The following is a 26,030-nucleotide window of genomic DNA, read 5'->3' on the forward strand; positions in this document are numbered from 1 at the left end:
AAATAAATAAAAACTTGTTTAGGCTCACCCAAAGCCATTGAGAGACGCTCGCATGACTTTTGTACGTGACGTATGTGGTTCATTAACATGACGTCTCAGTTCTCACTTAAGGACCAGGTAATTCAATGTATTGCAATATACGTGCTTCGCAATATATCGTTTGTCTTTTTAATGGTGTAGCACAGTATTCTGTGAAACAATCTATTGAAATGAATGTAAAGCAATAAAGCCACCGTGTCACCATCATGCAAACGTATCGCTGAAATCCACTCTATATAAATCCGGGGCCGTTAACATTGTTATTGCGCATGCCTGAAAACTTGTAATCTAAGCCACTTGCGGGGAACCTGGTTTCGCCATCATTGCTTAGGGGAAAGTCCCCGGACACTGGGCAGAGATGTCCTGCATACAGCGCAGAGCGACGGTTTGCGCAGCCTATCAAAGCTAAGATGTCCTTAGTGACGGAGCCTGGAGCTTGCAATCCACGTTTGTCAATGAAATAGTTACACAAGTGTAGTACACACGTACATCTACAGAACGGGGCTCATTCTCAGCTTGCGCAAAGTTTTACACGGTCAATCTTGAAGCTCAAATTCTTGAAACTGCCAATTGATATTGACATGAAAACTGATTGTTTTCATATATATATATATATGAAAACCTATTCCAGTCAGTTATTTCACTTCTATAAGATGACTGTTTTTCCGCTCGAGCTAATTTTCAAGGGATTTTTTATGAGAGCATTTTATTCTTACCATATTAAAATCCTTTGTGTAATTAATAACATAATAGCCTACGTTAATTTTATTAATTCTGAATATTTGAATTTTAAATAAATTATAATTGGGTAACCAAATTACATCATCATCAACTCATATTTTATTTGAAAATGTGTAATTTATCAAATTATACTATTGTATAACTAGGCCAACGATAAAATGTTAAGAAATATAAACAAATGATAAAAGTTTAAAAGAGGAATTCATTACAGGGACATTTTTGCTGTTTAAATTGCCTTATTGACTGTCCTTCTGGTGTAAATTTTTTTCTTATTGTACTGCGGCGTCTACTATTAATTTACAACTCTTTAGTTTACATATTATAAATACATTTTATATGTATTTATAGGCTATGTCTGTGGTCATATAGCCTATTGTGTTTTTATAATGTTGTTCTGTGTCAGTTTTTTCAGAACTCAGGGGATACCAAAATACCTTTAATCGTAGTCTCCACAATTTGAATTTTTGTCACTATCAATAGCATTTTCGCCCTAAAGCCCCAATTCATTTATGACTCTACTACAGCTGATGTTCTTTTGTCATTACATCATCTCATTATAAACAATATATTTGCTAACCGTAGCATAACGCTGTGCTCGTATGGATCCATCTCGCTCTTAATGAAATCGAACCTCCAGTGTTAAATTAGAACTCTGGTCTGGACGCGCCCAGCTGATCCCGGATCCGCCCATATCACAGTAACGCCACCTCTCATTGGCTAAACCGTCTGAAAATGCAAACCGCGGCATTTTATGGGTTGATCCTGCGCATGCGCACATCTGATAGTTTTGTTTGAAGGAGTTCTCGTAGCCAGAGAAGACTGGACTGTATTTGTCCGGAAAGAGTAGCTCTCTACGAGGTTGCCAACTAATACATTTTTAAAGGAACCTATGTGTGAAAAGCACCTATTTTTAAGACGCGGTTATTCTCGAAAAGGCGCATAGCTGCTTGATGCATTACTATCATCATGTTAGGGCATTATCCAAACGTGGAAAAATCGCAGCTTGTCAACTACGTGGAGGATTATTTGGAATGTGTCGAATCGCTGCCTTTGGATATACAGAGGAATGTTTCATTGTTACGAGAGATCGACACCAAGTATCAAGGTAAGCGAAACATTTGTGAAAGGTGCCAATGCGGTATGATGTATATTAATGCACATTTTAACGTTACATCGTGTGCACTTTACCCTGTGTAGACCGGCTTCGTTTAATTTCTTCACAGTAACATCAAATACATTTTGTTAAACATTTTATCGGTGCTTCCGATGCTGTCCACGCCCGTTGTGTTTTAGTTGTATTTTGTCTTTAGCACATTCAACTATGTTTGTTCCAGCAACACTATCCTACCACCAGTGATCAGCCATTTTGACTAGTGCATACTCTGTACTGTTGTTTGGCAGTGCTCCTTCTTAACGCATCGCTTTAGTTGCCATAGTATCGACGTAATGGTGCTTTCAGCGGCGTGTGTTTTGTTCGCATGTTGCCGAAACATCTACAGCTCGATGCCGACGCCTTGTAAAGCCATCGAGCTTTTACTTTACAGTTTGCAAATGAAGGTTACCGGGCAAATTTATATTTAATTTATATGCAACGGTAAACGATTCATTCACGTTGCAAAGCACCGTGTAGTTCCTCATATTTTGATAAAACCGAGATGCACGTACTGTGTGTGCTTGGGCAGGTAGACTGGTTGTATGTTTTTGTTCCACAACCCTCCTGGCATGCATGCATCGCGAATACCAAACAATCGACTGTATTATGTGGAAGCCCATTTCCGCAACATTAGAAAAATAAACATGCTTTTGTAATTCATAATTATGACATAAAAGACTAAATTCGGACATACTATGACGTAGGAAGTCATAAAAGTTTAAGTAATGACAAACTGTCTTGGTCATCATTTAGATTTTAATTGTTAGTTTGTCAATTTCTCATAATTTTGTCATATTTTGGATTTTTAATCTTATAATTATTACTTAGTATGTTATAGTCGAATTAATATGCCTTAATATCGACTTTTTGTCATAATTATGACTTTTTATGGCAGTGGTTCTCAACTGGTTTGGCCAAGGCACCCACATTTTCCCATGGTAATTAAGTATTGTCCCATTTTACATAACATACACATAATTTTCTGAATATGACTAAAACTGATGAATATATAGTATAAGGTAAGGATATTATATAGCAGTCCCAAAATAGTTTTTGTTAATTCAATAAAGTGACCTGTTCTGTTCGTTCGAAATTAATAGAATGAACATCATACCTGCATGCAAATCCTTCCCTAACACACAAAGTACCAGTTATGTAATTTATTGATACTTTTTGGTAATTTCATGACTTACTAATTGACATAACGACGTTGCATGCATGTAATTTCTACTGAGCTTTATTTATAATAAAGTGATATACAAGAAAGTTCACATTTCTGAGGTGAGAGACTTTTTATTTTGAAAATAACATTAGAATAATGACACTGACATATAGCCGGACAGCATCTCATCTGACCGTGGATACTGAATCAGGACAATGCGTTTTTGTCAGGCACTCCTTACTTAAACTGCGTCTGACAGAAGTACCAATAGCTTTCATGCACGTCTTTCAAAATAAAAGTCTTGCTTCAGAAAAACATTGAATTACATTTGTTGTTGTTTCTTTGACTGCACGCTCCGTGATCCACTCAGAAGACCCACTAGTTGAGAAACCGTTTTATGTCATAATTAAGATTTACCAAAGCATGATTTTTTTTCTTCTTTTGTAATTGAAATGGGCTTCCATTGTAGTATGATAAAGAATGGCTTGGTAAAATGCATGCGGTGTGCACAAGCCACCTCACTTAATCTTTTTCTCTCTTTTTTTTTCTTCCTGTGCCACTCAGAGGTCCTCAAGGAGGTGGATGAGATCTATGATAAGTACAAAAAGGAGAGTGACAGTGGGCAGCGCAAGCGGCTGCAGATTCAGTTACAGCGGGCGCTCATCAGCAGTCAGGAGCTGGGAGATGAGAAAATCCATGTGGTCACCCAGATGATGGAGGTGGTGGAAAACCGCTCGCGTCAGATCGAGGCCCACTCACCCTGCTTCTTGGAGCCGGCAGACACAGAGCGACCAGTGGAGAAGGTGAGGCATGACCCTGCAAGCACCTCCGCGAATGTTCTGCCTGAGCGCTCTTCGACGCGGCGACCCAGACGTCAGCGCAACAGCGAGAGCCGTGACACTTGTGCCAATGGTGCCATGGAGGACCTGGGAGAAGAGCCTCCGCAGCAGCCCCGTGAGAAAAAGTCCAAGTCGGCCAAGAAGAAGAAGCGCTCCAAGGCCAAGCAAGAGCGAGAGGCATCGCCGGTGGAGTTCACCATCGATCCCAACGAGCCCACCTACTGCCTCTGTGAACAGGTGTCCTATGGGGAGATGATTGGTTGCGACAATGAGCAATGTCCTATTGAGTGGTTCCATTTTTCCTGTGTTGGACTCACCTACAAGCCCAAGGGTAAATGGTATTGCCCCAAATGCAGGGGTGACAGTGAAAAGACTATGGAAAAAAGTGCAGATAGGGCCAAGAAGGAAAGGAGGTCCAGGTAGTGCCTTACAGAAGATTGTCTAAGTGAAAATATGCCTGTGTGGGGGATTGGCGATTTTTGTGTTTAATTTATGTTAAAAGGTTCTCCTCATGCACTTAGCTGAAAAGTTTCCAAACAGGTGCTGTTGTTGCTTTTGCATTAGGTTGGAAAATGACCAACATATGTTATTAACCCTGGAATCACAGACGTGTAAGATACTGCCACTAAAGTCCCTAAGACAATGAAGAGTTCCTCTCTAAGCCTTTTTTCCTCTTAATTGTTGATTTCAGAAAGCCTCAAGACTTTATATATGTTGGAGGTCACCCGGTCCAGGGTAACACTTGTTGTTAAAAAAGAGGAGTGTGATCAATGCACAGGGTTTGATGAACATTATCAACACCTTTCTTTATGCATTTCTTCTTTTGTTCCACATTTTAGAAAATATATATGAAAACACGCCTCTGAAATGTCTTCCAGTGAGAGAGCAAATTCATTTTCTTTGTTACTGTTTTTGGAGTGATGTTTTTGTTAAATTCTCTCTTTTTTTAAGTTTCCTCTATTTAAATAAATCAGTGCTTGTTATGTCTCTAATCTGCTTGTTTTTGTCACATGGATGATATCAATAATTTCAGATATATAGACAATATGGTCTGCATATCAAGAAGTTGCTCAATTAGAGAAAATCTACACTACCAGGCAGAATCTTGGGCACTCTTGAATTTGTTTGTCCTTTTAAAAATCTTTTGATAAAGGCTTTTTCATAAAATATAAATCATTCATATGTATACATTTCTTTAAGAAAACCAAAATTGTAACAATAATTAAAAAAATAGTGAATGAGAAGTGTACAGGAGCTTCTTAACTATGAAAGCATCACAGCAGCTGGAATCCAGACAGAGTGATTCATTTGAAGAGAAATTTAACATTTTATTTGTGTTATTTCATTGTTTTGTTTTTACTATTCTTCTAAAATGTGGAAAATTGTATGAATAAAGAGTGAGTAGATGTGTCAAAGTTTTTGATTTGTATATAAGAGCAGTGTTGGGTGTAACTCATTACTAAGTAATTATTACTATAATTTAATTACTTTTCCCTTGAAAAAGTAAAGTAAGGGGCTACTCTTAATGTTTTCTGTAATTTAATTAGAGTTGCTTCTGGTGTTATTTCAGTAAATACTGTATAGACTATAGAGAAATTCTATGTAAAAACGAGGATTCAACATCAAGATTTAATGTCTAATGTCAAAATGTATGTTTTTAATGTAACCTCCCTTTAAAAAGTTTGTTAATTTTACTAATATTTTTTTCGATTTTATATTGTTTATTTAAATAATTAAAAGACTATCTACTACTAAAGAATTTCATGTCTATCCATACGGTTCAACTGGTGGTTGATGTGGGATTTAGAAAATTAGAAATACGTAATGCAATACGTTTTAGATGGTAATTAGTACAGTAATCTATGTTGAAGATGTAATTAGGAAGTAATTAATTACTTTTTTTAGTTACTTACCCAACACTATATAAGAGACAATAATATTATGCTAATGGCAGAATTTGGTTCTCATTTCTTGTTCTTTATCTTTCAATTTAGATTTGAAAGTCCAATTAAATAATTAAAAAAGGAGCTGTTGGTAAAGAAACTATTAATGAAAGGTCCTTGCAACAAGTTATTGCTGTGCTGATGAGGTAAGGTAATATTTGTTTTGTTTTTTTGAGGTTTATGGTGAGGTGTTAGTAGAAATATCTATTTAAAAGATTGTGATTTAGTCTTAACAATTTTGATAAAATCGACTAAAAAGATATATGTGCAGCAGACAGACATAAAGACCATTCATAATTTTAATTGAAGCATTGTATGAAACTGCCCCCAGAAGAAATGCATGCAAATCGTAGACTACATCAAATCATGCAATTCAGTTTTTTTGTGGCGTATAAATAAAAGTCCGGCCAACAGATGTCACTATAAACGCATCATTGGTTCTCAGCTGGTTTTGTTTCAGAACCCTTTTTTTGAGGTTCAAAACAACAGAAGTGTTTTAAAATAACAGCTCATTTTAAAGTAGTCTGAAAAAATAGATCATATTTTGTTAGAAGACTCTTAAAATGCGGTTTTAAAGTAGAACCTGCATATTTAGTTCAACAAAGCATTGTGCTGTTTGGTTACCTGCAGCCCATTCAAGCTTTACAAATGGTGATCATTAGTTGTGAATGTATATTTATTCTGGGTTACACAGTAATCATGGTTACTCTATAACCCATGATTAAGTTAGCTTTTCAAAATCTATGAATTCAGCTGTCCGTTAATAAGTAATCCTGATTACGAAATACCGTAAAATGCAACACAGTTTCAATACTGAAGTTACCAGGGCCTGTGGGAGTGTGTAAAGAAATGCCTTTTTATCTAAACAATTGCAACCCTGGTTCAGGATTTTAAAAGATTCAGTCTTGTTCTTTCTAGTGATAGCCTACTAATAAACAAGAGGAAACACCCTGGGAACATGGGAACCGAAAGCTGACACCAATGCCTGGGTGCCCTTGTTCTCTGTGTTCAAGATAATTGATCAAGGCCTTGGAGAAAAGAAGCTCACACAAATGCAAACAAGGCCAAATTCTTTTCAGATAACAGTCCACAAACTCGAACCGCCAACCAAAAAATAAAATAAAAAAATCAATAAATCAATAAAAAAATGTTTTAAATACATGAATAAAAATATTCTAAAGTACAAAATGTCGTAAATAAGACAAACTAAACAAAAATTAAGAACTAATGATGATGTTGAAGAAGTACAAAACTTCAAACAAACAAAGAACACAAACATAGCCTATCCTCTCATGGACTCTTTCAAGTCCACCCCATCATTTTTCTTTCTTGTAAAGTGTTAACAGTTCTTTGAGCTAATCTGTGACCGCCAGCTCTCGTTCTGCTTTTCCCATGTTCACCTGTTGCGAGGCTCGTGCACTACACTCGCGATGTTTTGAAGGCCGCCTGTAGGTGGAGTCAGGAAAACATCTGGTGATCCGCGCGCTCTCTGTCGACACGTCCAATCTAATCCGCCGCACCGGACAGACACCAAGCGCACGGCGTCAGGGACAAGAGCCCGACGCCTCCGAGACGAGTTAACGGCTGCGAGCGTGACACCAGAAAGCCTACGGTCTATATAAACGCCCCAAATAGTGTATAGACCGACTGGGAGGCAACCTCAGAGTGCACCAAATGAAGACATGAATAAGAAGGAATGAAGTCATCTCCTCCTCTCTATGGCCAGCAAACATCACCGATGAATGCAGTGATCGATCAACCCGCCGCTCAAGAGGCCTCGATGGTGGACGAATCGGTCTCGCTTGCTTTTGGCCGAATGCGCAGAATGTCGCGGGGGAGGTGTGGAAAGAGGCAGGTTGAGATCTATTAGTACAGACAGTCCCATTGATCATTCAGCTCAGCTGCTTTGCCCATCATCGCAGTGCCTGGTTTAATATTGCCCAACGGACTGCTGGCATCGGGCTATGGGCGCACCGTACGGAACGCGGGGTTGGAAGCGTTTGTTAGATGAATAAATGACATTTGCGTCTCTCGCGCGTATCATGCTGGTGGACCCTCCGCCGTCACGCGCAGCGCTTCGGCTCCTGGAAATAAACTGAAATACGGTGCAATGTGTTCGTTTTGGAAATTCAATAAGGTGCGCAATAAAACCCCGTGTGAGTGCCGGACAGCATCGGACAGGGTCGCAATCCACGCCGTGGCCTGTGTGTGAAACGCGCCGGAGAATGGAGAAGTTCCTGCAGATAGCGCCCCATTCCTTGGCCATAGTGCTGTCACGGGTCAGCACGGAAGATGAAGCAGCCGCCGCAGTCACGGAGAAGCTTCAGCACCATCACACCGGCTATGAGATATTCGCCGACTTCAAAGCGGAGAACATGCAGCACTTCTGGAATAAGAAAGTCACAGAAGCCATATCCGATACCTTCTTCTTGGGCTGGATAGATGAACATGTTCTGCTCATTCAAGGCAAGGAGGATCATTTGGAGGTCCTGAGGGAAGGATGGACACGGAGGGCCCTCAAACCACCGAGGGGCTTTGAGATCAAGTGCATAGGTAAGCCTGACCAAATGGAATCACACGGGGACCCTTGCTACACAGCCAGGGAAGGAAGCAGATAAGTTTTTTTTTGTTGGAGAAATTATGTGGGCGAACGTAGTACCACTGTTTTGCAGTAAAGTATTTCAACACAGTGATGTGTAGTTGCATAGGTTTGAGAAGTATCCTATATTATTGAACATGCCATTAAGGTGCACTTGCAAATTCAAATTGCAGTGTGTATTGAGACTCCCCACCATGCACAAGTTAACTGTCATGTGAGGTTTATTTATCTGCTTAAATTATCTACATTGTAAACATGCAACTTTAAGAAGAATGTAAAAATGATAAGGTAAAAGTTACCTTATGATCAAATGGTATTATTTAAAAGACAATGCATTTTACTGTAAAAAGTGTTTTAGAAGTTAAAAAAGTATGAAATACCATATCATTTATGAAGAAAAGTTATATTAAATAAGGCTTATTTTATAGCTATATTTTTATACTTTTATTTTGAGATATATAATAAGTAAAAAGTAATGAGTACTTTCCCAGAAATCCTTAAGTGAACCATCAAATTTAAAAAAAAATGTTATTAAAATAATGTACATTAGTGTGTTTTGTGTTGCATTTTGTTATGTTCATATAGTATTATTGTAGGGACCTTCTGGTATTTTGTCTCTGTGTTATGCTGTGCTCTGTGTTTAAGTTATACAATTGAGTATAAATGAGGCCACTTTGATTAACTTTAAATAGCTGAAATAGGCTGACATATTAACATTATATTATTCAATGACACATACAGTAAGGAATTATAAATTATGCAGAAACCTGGTAATGCTTGAAATATGTAGCTGTATTTTGTGTGGGAAAAGTTGCCAGTTAGTTGACAGCTGCCAGTTTGCTAGAACCAGTTGCGTACATAGATTTACGTATCCTTTAATCATTGTCATGTCAGAAAAAAACTCTCCTTTTTTAAAATCTGTCAATCTTGGACAAGTAAAATTGACAACTGGAATTTACAGTTAGATTTATTGTAAAACTAGGCTTTATAAAGTCTTTAAAGCTGCTTTGAATGATGTCAATGACCTAAACATTACATTGAATCTAATAATGCTTTCCCATGCTAAAACACATTTGATGAGGATTTTCTTGTTGCATAAACAACATGAACAAGGAGACTTGTTGCTATTACTTTCAAACCCCTTGTTCAAAAGGGTTCACCCATTCTTTGCTTTAACACTCCCATAAATCTTGACGTCTACTTGAAGGAGAAAAAGGTTTAAAGTTAAAACTTTCCACTGGATTGTCCATCATTCAGAGATGAAGTACGAAAAGTTATGCTTTATCTCTGTGGAATGTTCCTATTCTCCCAAAATTGTCCAAAATTTCTTAGCAAAACAAATTGATTCAAGCCCTGTTCACACCTGGTATTAAGATGTGTTTTGGTCGAGGGAGACACATACCCGTTTACACCTGGTGTTTTAATCTGTCTCTTTTGTCCACTTTCAACCACTTCTATCCTGATTGCTTAGAGGGAAGGGTCTGTAAGCAGGTAAATGTATGTGTTTTTTCAGATCTTTCGATGTAATGGACAAAATATGCTCACGCAATTTGCATATGAACGCACACAGAGATGACGGGAAAACACACAGACAGCATCAGCTTTCATTTCTGCTCTGATAGCTGCAAGACGACGTCGAATGCCTGTGAATGAGTTTGTGTTAGAAATCAGGAAAAGTGAGAGAACATTGTTGACTTGAGTCGAAAAACGTACCAAGCACAAAGTTTAAATCCCTTCTGGCTAGCATGCTTCCCATAATGTTTACGCATTACGTCAGTAAACGGAGAGTAGGCAGTCTTTTGCAGCTGTACGACCATATCAGCAATCCGGTCGAATGCGTTTTCAGGGCCGTACTCAATTGTAATTTCGTTTTTATTATGATGGAACTAAACTCTGTAGGGCAGTTGCCCTTTTTTGGACCGGTTTTTCGTAATCCTGTCTTACACCGATCAGTCTGCACAGCGCTGCTTCAAGATGAACACACCTTAAATCTGTAGTCGTAGCTCCAGAAAATTACGAGTTTAAACGTTGTAATTACACATCCTACAAGCACTTGAAGGCTTCTTACAGTTCAGAATCGTTATGGTAATTACGACATGCCATTAACGTACTTATATTCCACCTGAAGTTTTCTGGACTCTTTGTACGTCTCCAAGGCTGAATATATTTTCAAGGGTGATACTATGAGGGATTGGGCCGCCAGTCACACATAATGCAAACATAAAACAAACTGTCGGGTCAGAGGAGAATTCTTCTCATTCCACTGCCTGATACTGAATAATTTGTTTTGGAATGTGGTGATATGTCTAGTATTTGGTGATTTGAGTTTAGACTTTTTGACTTGAATGGGCTAATCTACATTCCAACTGATAGAATGATTGATTCATCATTTTGAATGTTTACAATGGTTTGGACTGTGTATTTAGTTTAAAAGAAGCATTCACTCTGGTTATTTTTCAGTTTGTGGTCTGATTTTATTACCCGAAAAGCCCATAAATCCATTTATTTACTAAATGTTTAAAAATCCTGAAAAAAATGACACATGCTGTTGTTACTCTTTTTAAAAGAAAATTTCTCTATTCGCATTGATGGTTCCTTTAAGAACTCTTCACTTGAAGGTTCTTTAATTAACCAAAAAATAGAGCTATGGGATCGCAACAAAAAACTCATTTTGGATTTTCTTTCTTTCTTTTTTTTTGATTTTGTGAAGATAGGATCTTTTTTAACAACTGATGTTGTAAATATTGCAAGCAGTTATTGTCATGCGAAAAGGATAATTGTTGATTATCATCCCTCATATTAATCCACGTTTGACAGCCAAATAGACAGGTCTTAACCATTTAACATTCTTTAATTAACTTTCTATAGTTAATGATTAAATTTTTTTTGGTCAGGTTTCCTAGGCATGCAAAAATACACACAAACATTAGGTCTTATGTACCTATATTATAAGATTATGTAGTTATTATCATATTATCAAGTTCTTAGATTAAGCATGTTTTCTTTACACAGCTTTATACATGAACCAACCCCTTTTACAAGCCCTATGTACTGTAACATAAATAATAAATTATTCCTTGCTGGTATTTAACATGAATATTCTGCTCATCAATAAACTAATTGTTGACAGGTTTATAGATATTTTATTCTTGAGTTGTTTTTCTTCCTCCCATGCAGTGAAACAGACCCAACAAAAGCGAAGACTCAAAAGTTAAAAATGTATTTCCTTAGATCTATAACCCAGACATCACCCCTGCCAGCAAACACTGCCATCTAGACAGTTATAAAAGTTTCCATTAGTGCTAAAAATGTCTTGACATGGCACAGGTCCCCTAAGGTGTGTGATTATCACAAGCATGGCAAACAAGTAGTGTCAAGTAGAGTTCATAACTGTTTGTGTGAGTGGTGGGGAGGATGTTTGTGCTCTGTGATACATCTGACATAAACTCAACTTATGTGAGGAAACTTTTTTCAGATCTTTAAACACTGTCTGGTAAAACTTAATTGCAGACATGAAGTTTGACTCAAGCTTATCTCAAAGCTTTTGAAGTAAGCAGCCTGTGTGTTTTTACATTCAAAGATGGAACATATTTAGCTGCATAAGAAAAAGATATAAGCGAAATAGTAAAGGAAAAGTTAATAGCAGCTAAGCGATAAAAGTGCTTTTTTAATGGTGTTGTTCTGCATCTTAAAAATATTGATAAACAGACAAATCCATTTCTACTACTTTTGAGAATTTAGCTGTGCATTTTTCCAACATAAACAAAATAAGGACAGTTTCTACAAAGTGTGAAAAACATAGCCTGCAATTATTTCTTCTAAATTATTAGAAATTCGAGATGTGTGTAACTCAAAGCTCCATATTTTCTTCTGGATGTCAGGATGAATTGGGTTGAAGATTTATATACTCTGGGTAAATTAGGATGGCTACCTCTGATGTCTTTGTATTACTTGGAGGTCGCCCAGAGACCGTGAGGTTTTAGATTTCACAAAACACTAACCACTTAGAGTCTTTAGGTAACCAAATTCTTGAGGCGTCTGCAGAACAGCAATCATTTGTTGAAAAGTGAGAATCCCTCTTTAAACATGTTCAGTTTTTAGCATCTGACAGTAATGGAATATGGTCAACTGTCCATAGATCACAGGGCGGAAACATACAAGGACCGTGATAGTACAATGTCCCTGAAGGTCGTGTATACACATGGATTGTGGTGGCAGGAAGGCTGGGGGACAGGAAAGGGAACTCTGTGGCAAGCCCTATAAGCCTTGTCTTCAATAGGAGGAAAGGGAGGAGTGCTGAAGAGAATGAAGGGAAATAGCCAATGGATCAGCAAATCAGCATCATGTAGAGATGTGTGGAGAGCCTGGCTCAGTCGTCAAATTTTCAGACTAAAGTTTTTTTTGTTGTTGACAGTTAATCCAAGAGTGTTATGGTTTCATTCTTGTTGTACGTGTTCCATAAATCACGAGGAATCCATTTTACTTTATCTTTTGAGTTAAGGAAGCCAATTCCAATTCCAATGAAATGTGCTTTGATCACATATACTTATGTACTTGCGTTTGCCACTAAAAAAGTGCAATATTGATGTGCTGACAGCATCTAAACGTAAATCATTTACTTAAAAACAACCTTAAATATGTAGAAATGTTTACGGATCATTTAATCTTTGTATATTTAATTAATGGAATTAATCGGTTGATTATATTGCATTTACGACCAATGTAATTATAAATCTTTAGAATCTGATTATGTTGTGTGAGGAGCAGATCCATTTTAAGTCTTTATTCAATGATCTTCATTTTTTTAATTTTTATTTATAGTTTATTGTGGCAGAGACAAATTCAGTGAACATAAATTATCTTCTCGAAGTAATCACATGTCGGTATCATAGTGTTTATAGCCAAGGCTAATTCTCAATCTTCATTACTTCAGAGAAATTACTAAAAACTTTAAAATCCCACACCTATTAAAAATTCTAAATTTGCCACCTCAAGAAGGGTTATTATGACAAAGGTTTACATTAGTGATATCGAAAACAGTTTTTCCCATTTTTGGAATAAATTATTTTGATTTTGTTTGTCTGTTGCATTTCTTTATACTGTTTAAAAGGGGCGTTTCCTGATCCGGTTGGGGTTCTGCTGCACACTAGGTATGATGTCAACTTCTTCAGCTTGGCTTGTCTGAGGGCCAGAACCAGGGTGGAGTGCGTCCTTGTGCGCGAGTTGCTTTACGCAGACGACACTGCCTTCGTGGCTCACACTGAACAAGATATTCAGGAGATGTGCAATTCTTTTGCCGCTGCCTGCACAGAGTTCGGACTTACCATAAGCCTCAAGAAGACAGTGGTGATGGCTCACAACGTTCCTGCTTCCCCTCACGTCACCATCAATGGCACAGTGCTGTCGGCTGTTGAGAAATTCATCTACCTCGGCTCAACCTTGACAGCAAACAACACCCTTGATGCTGAACTGAATACCAGGATCGGTCGTGCCTCAACAACCTTTGGGCGGCTTCAGTCTTGCGTCTGGAACAACAGCCACCTTTCTCTCAAAATAAAGGTACACGTATATGAGTACGGTGTGCTCTCCATTCTGCTATATGGAAGCGAAACGTGGCCTACACACCGGCGGCAGGAGCACAAGCTTAATGCTTTTCACTTCCGTTGCCTACGACAGATCCTTGGCCTGTCATGGCAGGATCGGGTCCCGAACACCACCGTGCTGAAGCTCACTAACAGCAGTGACATGTACACCATGCTCCGGAGGAGGCGTCTCAGATGGATCGGCCATGTACGTCGTATGCCAGATGAACGTCTCCCAAAGTTCATCTTCAATGGGGAGTTAGCTGTGGGACACCGCCCTCGTGGCCGACCCAAGCTCCGCTTTAAGGATTGTCGTCAAGCAGGACATGAATGTCTTTAACATCAACCCTGACCTATGGCATCACCTTGCGGAAGACCTGGCAGCTCTGTCAGCTATACTAATACTGCTTTCATCTTAGATGTTGTAAGTATGTCTAGTGTGTCCATATTGTATGTTTCAGCATCTACCCAAATGTACAAAAAAGTTTTGTTTCCTACAAATGCCTGCCTAAACAGTGAGTCCAAGGTGTTGTGGAAGCAGGATAAACAGCAGACTAACTAACAATAGGAGTTAAAAGCAGTTAAATGTTCATGGCTGTGTAGCACCTGCCGCTCTACACATCATACAGAAGGATCCCAACATTAGAAAGAGGAGAAGTTTATTTTACAATGTCAGTGATCATTTTAACTCCAATCTTATCTGTTTGTTTGGTGCATTTCACAGAATCGGATCAAATATAATGAGTTATGTCTCAAATAAGCACTGTTTCTCATGTCAAGAGGACGTTTAAAGGCACAGCAGCAAATAAAACATCCTTGTTTAAAAAAATAAATTGAAGTATAATAATGTTCATGTAATAAAAAGATACCAGGGAAAACAAAATACCAGAATAAAAAATAATTAAATTGTGTCATTGACCTTCTGTGTGCCTCCACTTGCTTGTTGTTCCCCAGCTCCCGAGGGGTAAAGGTTTATTAGATGTGTCATCAGGTGTGTTGATAACACCTGATCATCCAAAGAGAGTAAATCATTTTGTGCATGTCTGTGTGGGAGAGGCCAGCAGGAAGTCATGTTGAGTTGTGCTCTCTGTGGTGTTTTACTGCATATTTGGCATATTTGGTTCACTTTTAACACCTCATTGTAAATCTACCACTTCTATCTTCAACACCAAACCTGGCGCAAGTACAGATGCGCAAATTTCCATTCATGTTAAACTGCTCAGTTTACTTCTACACTAGTTTTCAAATTAGGTGCATAAAAAACATTAGGTGCACTCAGTAATGTAATTTTTTGTGTGCATTGTGATATGACAGTCGTCTTGGACTTACATTGACAACTAGTGAGGTGGCTCCAGCTTTGTGCAAAAGTTATTTAATACAAATACAAAAGGTTAGTAGCGCTTTATACAATACAGATTGTTTCAAAGCAGTTTTACAGTGATAACAGGAAAATGATTCAATGATGCTAGCAGAGTTAATTTAGTCTACTCTATACAGCAGCTCTAAAAGAAAATAGTGTCATTGTTCAGTTCAGTGTTGATTCAGTTCTGTTATCAATTATAAAATTAGTTAATTTCATCTATAAAGCAGTTCTGCAGAAAAATAGGGATGACATAATCCAGCTCAGTTCAGTTCTCATCCAATAGTGTCAGTGCAGTCAAATCAATAAAATTGTTGAATATTACGTCTCCCGAACTGAACAAGCTAGTGGTGACAGTGGTAAGCAACCCAATCTCCATCAGGTGACAGAATGGAGAAAAAAGCTTGGGAGAAACCAGGCTCAGTCGGGGGCCAGTAGTTCTTTGGACAATGAACGAACACGTTGTCATTATAATTGTTTAAAAGGACTTTAAGCTTAGGACTTGTATTCGGGTTGCCCGAAGTGCAACCGCACCATATATCAGAGCACTTGCCCACATGGCTATGGCTCCGACCTTAGCTGCAATTTTTAATGATTTTAAGGATAGCAAAAACTGAAAAACCATTAGTCACAGAGATGAATAAAAAGGTAGTCAAATTTGTATTAGTAGATATTAATTTTTAATGTCTCTTTCTGGGGTTATTAAAAATATTATAAGTAATTAATGTTAATATCATTAACGCTGAACATTTTTGTTAATGTTATTTATTTATTTATTTTTACAAATAATCCCATTATACCGTAAATATCCATATATACATGTGACGGGAATTTTCTGTGGTTGACTTCCATTTTTACTTTAATATTCAAATTTATAATTTAGTGTTTAGGTTATAATATACTGTAGTTAAATTACACAGGGTCACACTTTAAATTACAATTACAGTGAAATTAAGTGAATTAGCCTATTACTTCTTTCATGTTTACTTCTTTCACTCGTCCTATTAAAAGAGTAGGTAGCACAATTCGATAGCAAAAAATGCTAACTATCAGATTGTGTCACCAACATCATATACATGTGCTTTGAGGCTTTATTAACGTCCATACCTACCTCTGCCCTAAACTTACCCTTATAAAAATGCAAATTTAGTTTGGTAGCATTATTCGTCAGAACATTTCATCCAACTGTTGGATTGACAGTTTGATATTGATGACACTTAGCAGCATAAATTCGCCAAATAAAGATTAGTGGTCCTGAAACAGCCAAACAATGTTACGTTTTATAATTTGAAGTTTTGTTTTCATTAATTTACTCTGTATTTTAGCATGTCAGTACATATCTGAGCTTGCACTTTGGGCAAATAGACTTTTGATGAATTTTCCGGTTGAAAGCCCAGCTGTGGCTTTGATCTTTGGCCTGTAAGGAGATCTAAGAGTGATCTCTGTGATCTCTCCTTTAGCCTGGAGCCTAACCTGCACTCTTCACCTTCTCCCGCTCCCACTTCCCTCATGTGTCACCTTGGTAGAACTTTGCTGAGTGTGGATTCTTGCACACTCTTATCAATCTTCTCTGTGTGTAGAGTCACTCCCAAGCGACCCTGGGAACTTTGAGGAGTTTCACACAAATCCATCTCAGTTCATGTCACAGTTGTTTGCTATGTCTTGCTTTAGGGGTGCAGTCATTCTCTAAAGTTCCAGCCAACACAATAAATGTGCTAGTGCTTTGATAGTATTATTTTTAGCCCATTCATGCTTTAAACCTCCTCCTTTTTAATGCTTTCTTCTTGCGTTCTTATAAATAAATTTGTGTTCATGTGTAAAAAGCCATTTTACAGCCATGCCTTTCATTCAAACCTGTACTAGGAAGGACAGCCTGTGGAGATTCTACAACCTGGCAAGTTGCCACTTGAAATGTTATTCTGACATTTATAGAGTGCTTTGAAAGGGGGAAATTACTTGTGATAAAGACAATAGTCAGCAACACTTATTTTAGTGTGTTCCTCTGATAAATGCTAAGTCTTAAGGCTTTAATGGTGTGGTATACAAAAATATATATTTTTGTGTCATACTACTGTTTCAAAAGCAATAGGAATAATTTTTGACACATATTTAGCAGACTTGATCACACTGTTAGTGCATATCCTCAGATTGGATATGTTATCTATACGATTGTCACTGACATTGACATGACACTCTTTGTCATTTCTAATAATTTATGTCAAGGTGATACAAATTCCTGAAATCATAATGAAGATAAAAGCCTCATTAAAAGAATGAAACTCTTGAAAAGATAATGGCATAGTCTTTTATTATTATTTAAAAGATAACTTACTAACGTTTTGTCCACAAAGTTTTTACCTAGAAAAATATATTTAAAAACTTTTTGAAAACAATTAAGATATGTGCACTCACATGTATTCAGAGTTTTAGTGAGAATGATCGCTGAAAATGGCATTTTATTCTATTTTGAAAACCTTTAAATTGAAACTTTTCTTTAAGTTTTTTTTAAAACCATGTAAAACCAGCATGAATTTGATTTCTTTGTCATATACACTCATATACTTCATTTACTCATAAAAAGATCTGTAGATAAGTACTGGACTGGTTGTAGTTTCTTAATGGTTTGTTTATTGATGGTTCATCTGAAACGTTCATGTACTCAATGGACGTAAACGAAAAACCATGTCCTAAGTCACAGTGGATGACATTTGAATGCAAGCAAATATTTGGACAGATGGAGTATCTACTGTTGTTGAAAATGTCAAACTGATCAGAAAAATTGTGTGTTCATTGTATTTTTTTTTATTAAACACACTTTTTGCTAACAGATCTGGGCCTCAATCATTTTAAACTGACATTAACCAAGTGTTGTGTCAAACATTGAAATAAGAAGCTGTTTACCATTGGTGATGTCGGGTGATAGTGGTCAATTAAACAGGTGATAGTGGTCAATTAAATCTTTGATTTCCCACCTCTAAAATTAATTAGGGTCCTTCAAGCTCTTATATTGGTCAGGATTTGTGACCTGGGTCAATGGGCTTGTCAGCTGAGGCTCTATATTCCTCCACAATGTTCTGCTGAGTAACTTTAAAACATCTCTGATCATGTAAATTTTCTTTTATAAATTGTCACACTAACACATTTGAGATCATTCAAATTGTATGAAAATGTGACTACTTTGAATATCTGAATGTTAAATATTTGTAATACTTAATAGGAGTTTCTGTTATTTTACATTAGACTGTTGGTATAAATTTCTGGCTCTTACTCATCCAGGCTTTGGTTTAACCTTTATGTTTATGGTGTGTTCATACTTGGCAGGTTTGCAGTTCATTTGATCAAGTGTGAATGCTGCCATCTGAACACTGGTGCGCACCAAACAAGCGGACCGAGACCCCTGAAAATATCGACTGAAATGCACTATATTGGGAAAACCTTTACATGCACTTTAATTACACCCATTCTTAATCTGTAGGGTTTATTATGGAGTTGGCCCACCCTTTGCAGCTATAACAGCTTCAACTCTTCTGTGAAGGCTTTCCACAAGGTTAAGGAGTGTGTTTATGAGAATTTTTTACCATTCTTCTTGAAGTGCATTTGTGAGGTCAGGCACTGATGTTGGACGAAAAGGCCTGTCTTGCAGTCTCCGCTCTTATTCATCCCAAAGATGTTCTATTGGGTTGAGGTCAGGACTCTATGCAGGGCAGTCAAGTTCCTTCACACCAAACTCGCTCATCCGTGTCTTTATGGACCTTGCTTTGTGCACTGTTGCGCAGTCATGTTGGAACGAGAAGGGGCCATCCCCAAACTGTTCACACAAAGGTGGGAGCATGAAATTGTTCAAAATGTCTTGGCAATTCCTTTCATTGGAACTACGGGGCCTAGCCCAACCCCTGAAAAACAACCCCACACCTGACACGGTGGGGTTGCAGGAAGGCAGACAGAGACGAGGATATATTTCCAATACGAAGATTTATTTGTAATGAAACACAGGACGGTAGAACAGGTAGCAACACACACACTTAATAAGATGGAGATCGGACAAACACTGACTGAACATATGGAACTTAAATACAAACAAAGATGACACTGATTAATAGAAAACAGGTGATACAGATGACGATGATGACTAAAAAGGTGACACAACTGAACTGATAATGACAGTAACCATGGATAAGAAGGAATGGCAGGAGAAGAGCAAAGGAGAACAGGAACCAATCAAAATACAAACTGAAAGTCCAAACAAACACTGACACGTGACAGTACCTCCCCCTCCCGGAAGGCGCGACCTCGTGCCATAGGCAGACAAACTGTGGAGGGAGGGAGTTCAGGAGGAGGCGGAGCCATGGTGGAGAAAGGCCTGACGACTCCAGGGGGCCTACTGATGGAGGCGGAGCATGTGGAAGTGGAGACCTGGATGGAGCCGGAGAGCCGGCGAGCCAGGGCGATGCAGAGGATCCCTAAGGACATGGCGAAGCCGACAGCCGACGGCCCAGGCGGGGATCCAGAAGGCTGCGGTGGAGCCGGAGCAACAGAGGACCAAGGTGGAGCTGGAGAGAGTGAGGAGCCCAACGGAGCTAGAGGGACGAAGGGACAAGGCGAAGCCAGAGGAGGGTAGTCCAGAGGCGAGGGCAGGGGCCAACGAAGACCAAGGCGGAGCTAGAGGGACGAGGGAGCCCGGTGAAGCTGGTGGACTGATGGGCCACGGTGGAGATGAGGGAGGTAGGAGCCAAGGTTGAGCTGATGGACCGACGGGCCGAAGTGGAGTCCTGGTCGCCGAGGCCGGAGGCGGAGAGCAGGGATCCACCGACCATGCTGGAGCTGAACACTGGTAGACCCGCAAGCTCACCTCACTGAAGGTGGCATGTGGGTGAGCTGTGGGGCTAGCAGGAGGTGGCGACAGCGTAGTTGAGGAAGGGATGATGGGAGGAGGTGGGAGAGGGAGGCTGGGTGGGAGTTCAGGAACAGGCTCAGGAACCATTACAGACTCAGGCTTGGAAACAGACTCAGGCTCGGGAACAGGAACGTGTCTTGGGACAGGAACAGGCTCTGACTTGGTGGCGGTCATCCTGGCAGAGGGCTCAGGCCGCGAAGCAGCAGCGGCAGTGGTCATTGTGGCTGAGGACTCAGGCGACGGTCATCTTTGCAGAGGTCTGGCATTCAGGCGGAGCGGCCAACTTTTCCGATTACACCGGCACGGCTGACCTGGCGTGAACAGTCTCTGGCTCAGCAGGCTTGACGTGAACAGTCTCTGGATCGGCAGGCATTACGTGAACAGTCTCTGGCTCGGCAGGATTGACGTGAAACTCAGGCTTGGCAGGACTGATGTGAAGTTTTAGAAGGGTGGTCTCGACGGGACGAGACTCTGGAAGGGTGATCTCTGCGGCTGCTGGTGATGGTGGTTGTTCTCTGGATTGGGAACAAATTCCACCAGGCCATCGACCTCCCAAACACCAATGGACTAAGCTGGAGGTAAGCCATCGGCAGGTGTTTGGTAAGCGTTGCGTCCTTTTTCATCAGGGTTTCATCGTCGATGGGGCTAGTGACGGCTCGACGAACAAAGTTCTCGACAAAGGAGAAAAATTCTGTGCTCTTTTGAGCTATGGTGACAAATATAGCCCTGAAGCTAAATGTGTGTCCCGTTATTCTAAAATTCTCATTTCACTCTGCGTCTGTGCCGTGGAACAGGACAATGTCCCACCAGTCCTTGTTTCAGACTCTCATCCACACATGACTGGTTTTGGGCGCGGGGTTTCACTAAGTGATAAATATAAGCAGCACGCCAAAACGGTTCATATGCTCATTGTCTCCAAATCATGACCAGAGACGGATAAACATTAAGTCTGCTTTTAAACAAATAAAGAACCAATAGAGGAGAATAGTTATGCGCGAACAGCGGCAGTATATTCACTCAGTGTGCGCATGCCAAAAAATCTATTCCGATTTGAAACTTGGGACATATAAACGCACACATCAACCCAATTACTTTATTTATCGTTCATGTAATCACCGTGTTCGGATTCATCAGTCGGATTGATTTCATTCCGATTGAACCAAAAGGTGTCCATGTAAACAGGGCCGGCTCTAGCCCTTTGTATGCCCTAGTAGAGATTGAGTTTTGACCCCCCCCCCCCCCCCCCCCAAATTACACTCTTATAAATTGCACATACAAAAATGCTACAATGATGCTACAAAGAATATGTAACAGATTATGACTAAAATAATGGATGAACAAAAAAAAAATGCTCTTATAGTCATTGGATTAACTCCATAAACTGTGCAAAAAAACTCTTAAGCACCTGTAAGGACACTTAAGCAAACTATGACCGATAAACTGGATTAACTATACCCTCTTCAAACAAAAGTGCTATTATGGATACTGTACATACCACTAAAAAATTAAAAGATTGCAGTTTTTGTAGTTCTATTCCTATCTCAAATAATAAAAGATAAACAGTTGTTTCTGGCATTTCTATTCACCTTCAAAATTGACGCAGCATTAAAATTTGACTCGTCTGGACTTCCGAATGGCAGATTCGTTGATGGTATCATAAAATGGTATTTTACTTGAGACCTCTGCAAATATTGCCTGAGTGCATCTGGCCATGGCCAATTTAAAAAAACAAAAAACAAACAAACAACACATATATATTTTAGTATATCGCTGGAGGAGAACTGTACAGAAGGGTGAACACCACCACTATCAACATAATGGTCACTGTGTGTGTATGTATGCACCTGCTAGTTGTGAACTCACTAAACAGAACTTATGCATTTATAATGAATGTAGAGAGAACTGTGCTTTTCATAACTAGCATGCATATGTTATCCAGATACTGGTCTTTTGACATTTATATCCATGTAGGTTATCAGTGAAGTTACGTTTGCAATAATACGTAGTAAACTAGCAATGTAACTAGCTAGCGATAGCTTAGTGACAGCAATGAAACGTCCAATAAGGTGATGCACAATATTAAATAAATTCATTTAGTTTGACACCTTAATGGCTGAGATGAGAAGACTTACCTCTATACTGGAAAATCTTCTTCCTTTCTCCGTTTTCGTCCCTGTGCACCAGAGGGTTTAGACCGCTTCATTTTCGATCAACGCGCCAGCAGCCTTGCCTAACGTAACGTAAAGCAACCCCCCCCCCCCCCCCATATCCCCCATTAGGAAATGATCGACAATAATCAGCAATTCAATCTAATAATCAGGTTTACAAGTAATTAAAGGTGTGGCTGAGGGGGCGCCCTAGGATGATCGCACCCCCAACACATTTGTCGCCCTAGGCAATCGCCTAGTTCGTTTATACAGCAATCACCGGCCCTGTAAACGTAGCTGGTGAGAGATCTTGAGGCAGGCGCGAAGCTAAGTTGTGGCTGGCATGACGCTTAGGTTAAGCCGACATGCTCGCTCCATTATGAACAAAAAGAGCGAATAAAACGTAAGATAAGTTGCAAACAAGGGCAGTATTTTACTGTCTGCTGTAAGGCAGGTGAAAAGCGTTTAGTTAATGGTGAATACTGACCAATTCTTGCCCGCAAGCTACAGGGGATACGCGCTGCATTTCGTTTAAAAAACACCTACTATATTGTGTAAGGTCCTGAGGCAGGCGCATATATCCGTGGTGGGTCCCCAGGCAGGCGCGTATAATGGTGACAGGTCGAGTGGCAGGCGTATATATCGGTGATGTGTCGAGTGGCAGACGCATATATATCTGTGACGGGTCGAGTGGCAGGCGCATATATCGGTGACGGGTCGAGTGGCAGCTGGCCCTAGCGGTGACGGGTTGGGTGACAGGTCGAGTGACAGCTGCCCCTGCCACTTAGTGTCTTCTCTTATTGGGGCTCAATAGGTTTATTCAAGAAACAAATAATTTAATGAAGAACCCTAAATTTTCCTTCAGTAAGCTTCCATTTTACACCCTGTTGAATGTTTTGGAGCTTAAAAAAAGTTTGATATCATGCTAGTGCACCCCCCCCCCCCCCCCCCCAATTTAAAGTTTTTAAATTCCTTTTTTTCTGCACTATTTATAGAGTTGCAATCAAGTCTTGCCGTCTCATTCCCTATTTAAATGGAGCATTTGTGCAGTATTTGTTCAGGGCAGGCCTTTGTAATACTCAAATGTCAAGGTCACACTCCGTTAAAAGAATTTCAACTTGGATTAGAATGGTTTTGTGGAACTGTTTGTGTGCACTATTATAGTGACACTCATGACAGAAAGAAATGTGTTATTGTTTGTGGAGTTTTAGAATATTACATTTACATTCTTTCATTTATTTCTTTATTAAACTTTTTTTTATATCAAACTCAATCCTATTTTGATTTATTGATTTGTAATTAAGTAAAACATGCAGCATAATTGCAGTTTTATTGTAATTTATTAAATCTTCATTTAATTAATTTACATGACAATTACATCACAATGTAACTTGTTCTCATACTACTTCATAGTATAATATTATGACTGTTGTGATTTGTCAAAAGTGACATGACAAAGTAATCTGACTGTGAATTTGTGTAGTGTCTTACTTTGTTATTTATACAAAGCTTATTTATATTGATCAAGCTGTATGCTCCACCTGCTTGGGTGACAGAAATAAGCTCATGATATGGATTGATGCACTGCTGCCATCTAGAGGAATGGAATATAATTTCCATCTGCATCCAGCCCTCTAGTAGTGTTTTAATATAAATCATGGAGGTTTGTCTTGTGAGTGATATAGATATTTAAATATATAACGTAGAATTTTAATTGAAAAATAAAATGGTAAAAATTACATTTTAGTTCATTATTAATGATTATATTGTAACCATTTTAACACGTTAATATAGCTTCACAAAGCTATTATATCAATTAAACATATAAAATAAAATCTATATAGTTCAGACACATGATAGATCAAGTTGAGACGGAACAATTAAACTGTTGAAAACCGAGGAATAATGAGACAACACAATAACTAATAACTAGGTGATTTTAATTATATTTGAGCTATTTTATGTTATGATTTATTTGTGTGTGTGTGTGTGTGTTTGTTTTTTGTGATTTGTGAGGACACAAATGTGTATAATGACATGGGTATTACACTGGTATTACAACTTGAATGTGATTTATGAGGACATTTCCTGAGTCCTCATATTTCAAATGGCTTTAAAAACATACTAAGCAGTGTTTTATTAAAAAAATGTAAAAATGCAGAATGCCTCCTGTGACGGGTAGGTTTAGGGATAGGGGCAGTGTAAGGGGATAAAATATACAGTTTGTCCACTATAAAACCATTACGCCTATGGAATGTCCTCACAAATCACAAAAAAGCTGTGTGTGTGTGTGTATCTCTGGAAAAAAATAAGAGAACACTGCAAAATTAGCAGTTTCAAACTCTGACAACATTTTTTCGAAAATTCAAATAAAAATATTGTCATACAGAGCATTTATTTGCAGAAAAGGACAACTAGTCAAAATAACGAAAAAAGATGCCATGTTTTCAGACCTCGAATAATGCAAAGAAAACAAGTTTATATTCATTTTTAAACAATTCATCAAAAAACAAATACTAATGTTTAACTTTGGAGGAGTTCAGAAATCAGTATTTGGTTGAATAACCCTGACTTTTTCAATCACAACTTCATGCGTTGGGCGACTTTATGTTACTCCTGGTGAAAAAATTCAAGCAGCTTATGGCTGGTGGTGACCCTCTTGCTTACATTCCAGATGTTTTCGTGGGGTTTAGGTCTGGAGATTGTGATGGCCATGACAGGGTCTTGTTCTGGTTGTCTTCCATACACACATTGATTGGCCTTGGCTGTGTGGATTGGAGCATTGTCCTGCGGGAACATGTTGGGGAACATTGTCAGAGTAGAAAGAAGCTATTTTTCTTTCAGGATAATCTTGTATGCGGTTTGTGTTATACATCCTTCGCAAAGACAGATTTGCCTGATTCTAGCCTTACTAAAGAACCACCAGATCATTACCAATCCTCCACCAAATTATACCGTCGGTGCAAAAGACTGTAGGTTGTAGGCCTCTCCAGGTCTCTGTCTAACCATTAGAGGACCAGCTGAAAACTGAAGTCATCAGAGAAGTTTAGAATCAGGCAGATCTGTCTTTGTGAAGGACAAGTGACTCAAGCAATGTACAAGGTTTTCCTGGAAGAAAACATGCTTCTTTCTGCTCTGACATTGTTCCCATACTGATTCCTGAACTCTTCCTAAGTTAAAACATGAGTATTGTATTGTTGAAAATGTATATAAACTTGTTTTCTTTGTATTATTCAAAATATGGCATCTCTTTTTCTTAGTTATTTTGACCAGTTGTCATTGTCTGCAAATAAATACTCTAAATGACAATTTTTTATTTAATTTACCATTATTTAATTTTAATTTTAAATTTGGAAGAAATGTTGTCAGTAGTTTGTGGAAAAAATATAAAATGTTAACTTTACTCAAACAGATACATGTAAATGATAAATCCAGAGAAACTGCTAATTTTGCGGTGGTCTCTTAATTTTTTTCCAGAGCTATATCAATGGGAGAGAGAGGGAGGGAGGGAGAGAGAGAGAGAGAGAGAGAGAGAGAGAGAGAGAGAGAGCAGTTTGTTGGTATAGGTAAT

At 38.7% G+C, this 26,030-nt stretch overlaps 2 protein-coding genes across 2 annotated transcripts in view; both read left to right on the forward strand.

Annotated features, from left to right (window-relative positions):
- Window positions 1-1,566: 1,566 nt before the first annotated feature.
- Window positions 1,567-5,690, forward strand: ing2 (inhibitor of growth family, member 2). Its single transcript, XM_077246615.1, has 2 exons — window positions 1,567-1,885; window positions 3,660-5,690. The coding sequence occupies exons 1-2, from the start codon at window positions 1,747-1,749 to the stop codon at window positions 4,355-4,357; spliced, it is 837 nt and encodes a 278-aa protein (XP_077102730.1). The 5' UTR covers window positions 1,567-1,746; the 3' UTR covers window positions 4,358-5,690.
- A 1,671-nt stretch (window positions 5,691-7,361) lies between these two features.
- Window positions 7,362-26,030, forward strand: part of stox2a (storkhead box 2a) — a 56,768-nt gene continuing 38,099 nt past the window's right edge. The window contains exon 1 of the mRNA XM_077246613.1: window positions 7,362-8,430. Coding sequence (XP_077102728.1) covers window positions 8,103-8,430 — 328 coding nt within the window. The 5' untranslated portion in view covers window positions 7,362-8,102. The remainder of the gene's footprint in view (window positions 8,431-26,030) is intronic.

The sequence above is a fragment of the Siphateles boraxobius genome, unplaced genomic scaffold (genome assembly GCF_051911475.1).
Source record: "Siphateles boraxobius isolate OS27281-9 unplaced genomic scaffold, OSU_SipBor_1 29, whole genome shotgun sequence".
Lineage (NCBI taxonomy): Eukaryota > Metazoa > Chordata > Actinopteri > Cypriniformes > Leuciscidae > Siphateles > Siphateles boraxobius.

Excerpts from the sequence above, each read along its gene's own strand:
- ing2 (XM_077246615.1), top strand. The coding sequence starts at position 1,747 with ATGTTAGGGCATTATCCAAACGTGGAAAAATCGCAGCTTGTCAACTAC. Across the intron at positions 1,886-3,659 it reads GATCGACACCAAGTATCAAG|AGGTCCTCAAGGAGGTGGAT; the intron begins GTAAGCGAAACA and ends TGTGCCACTCAG.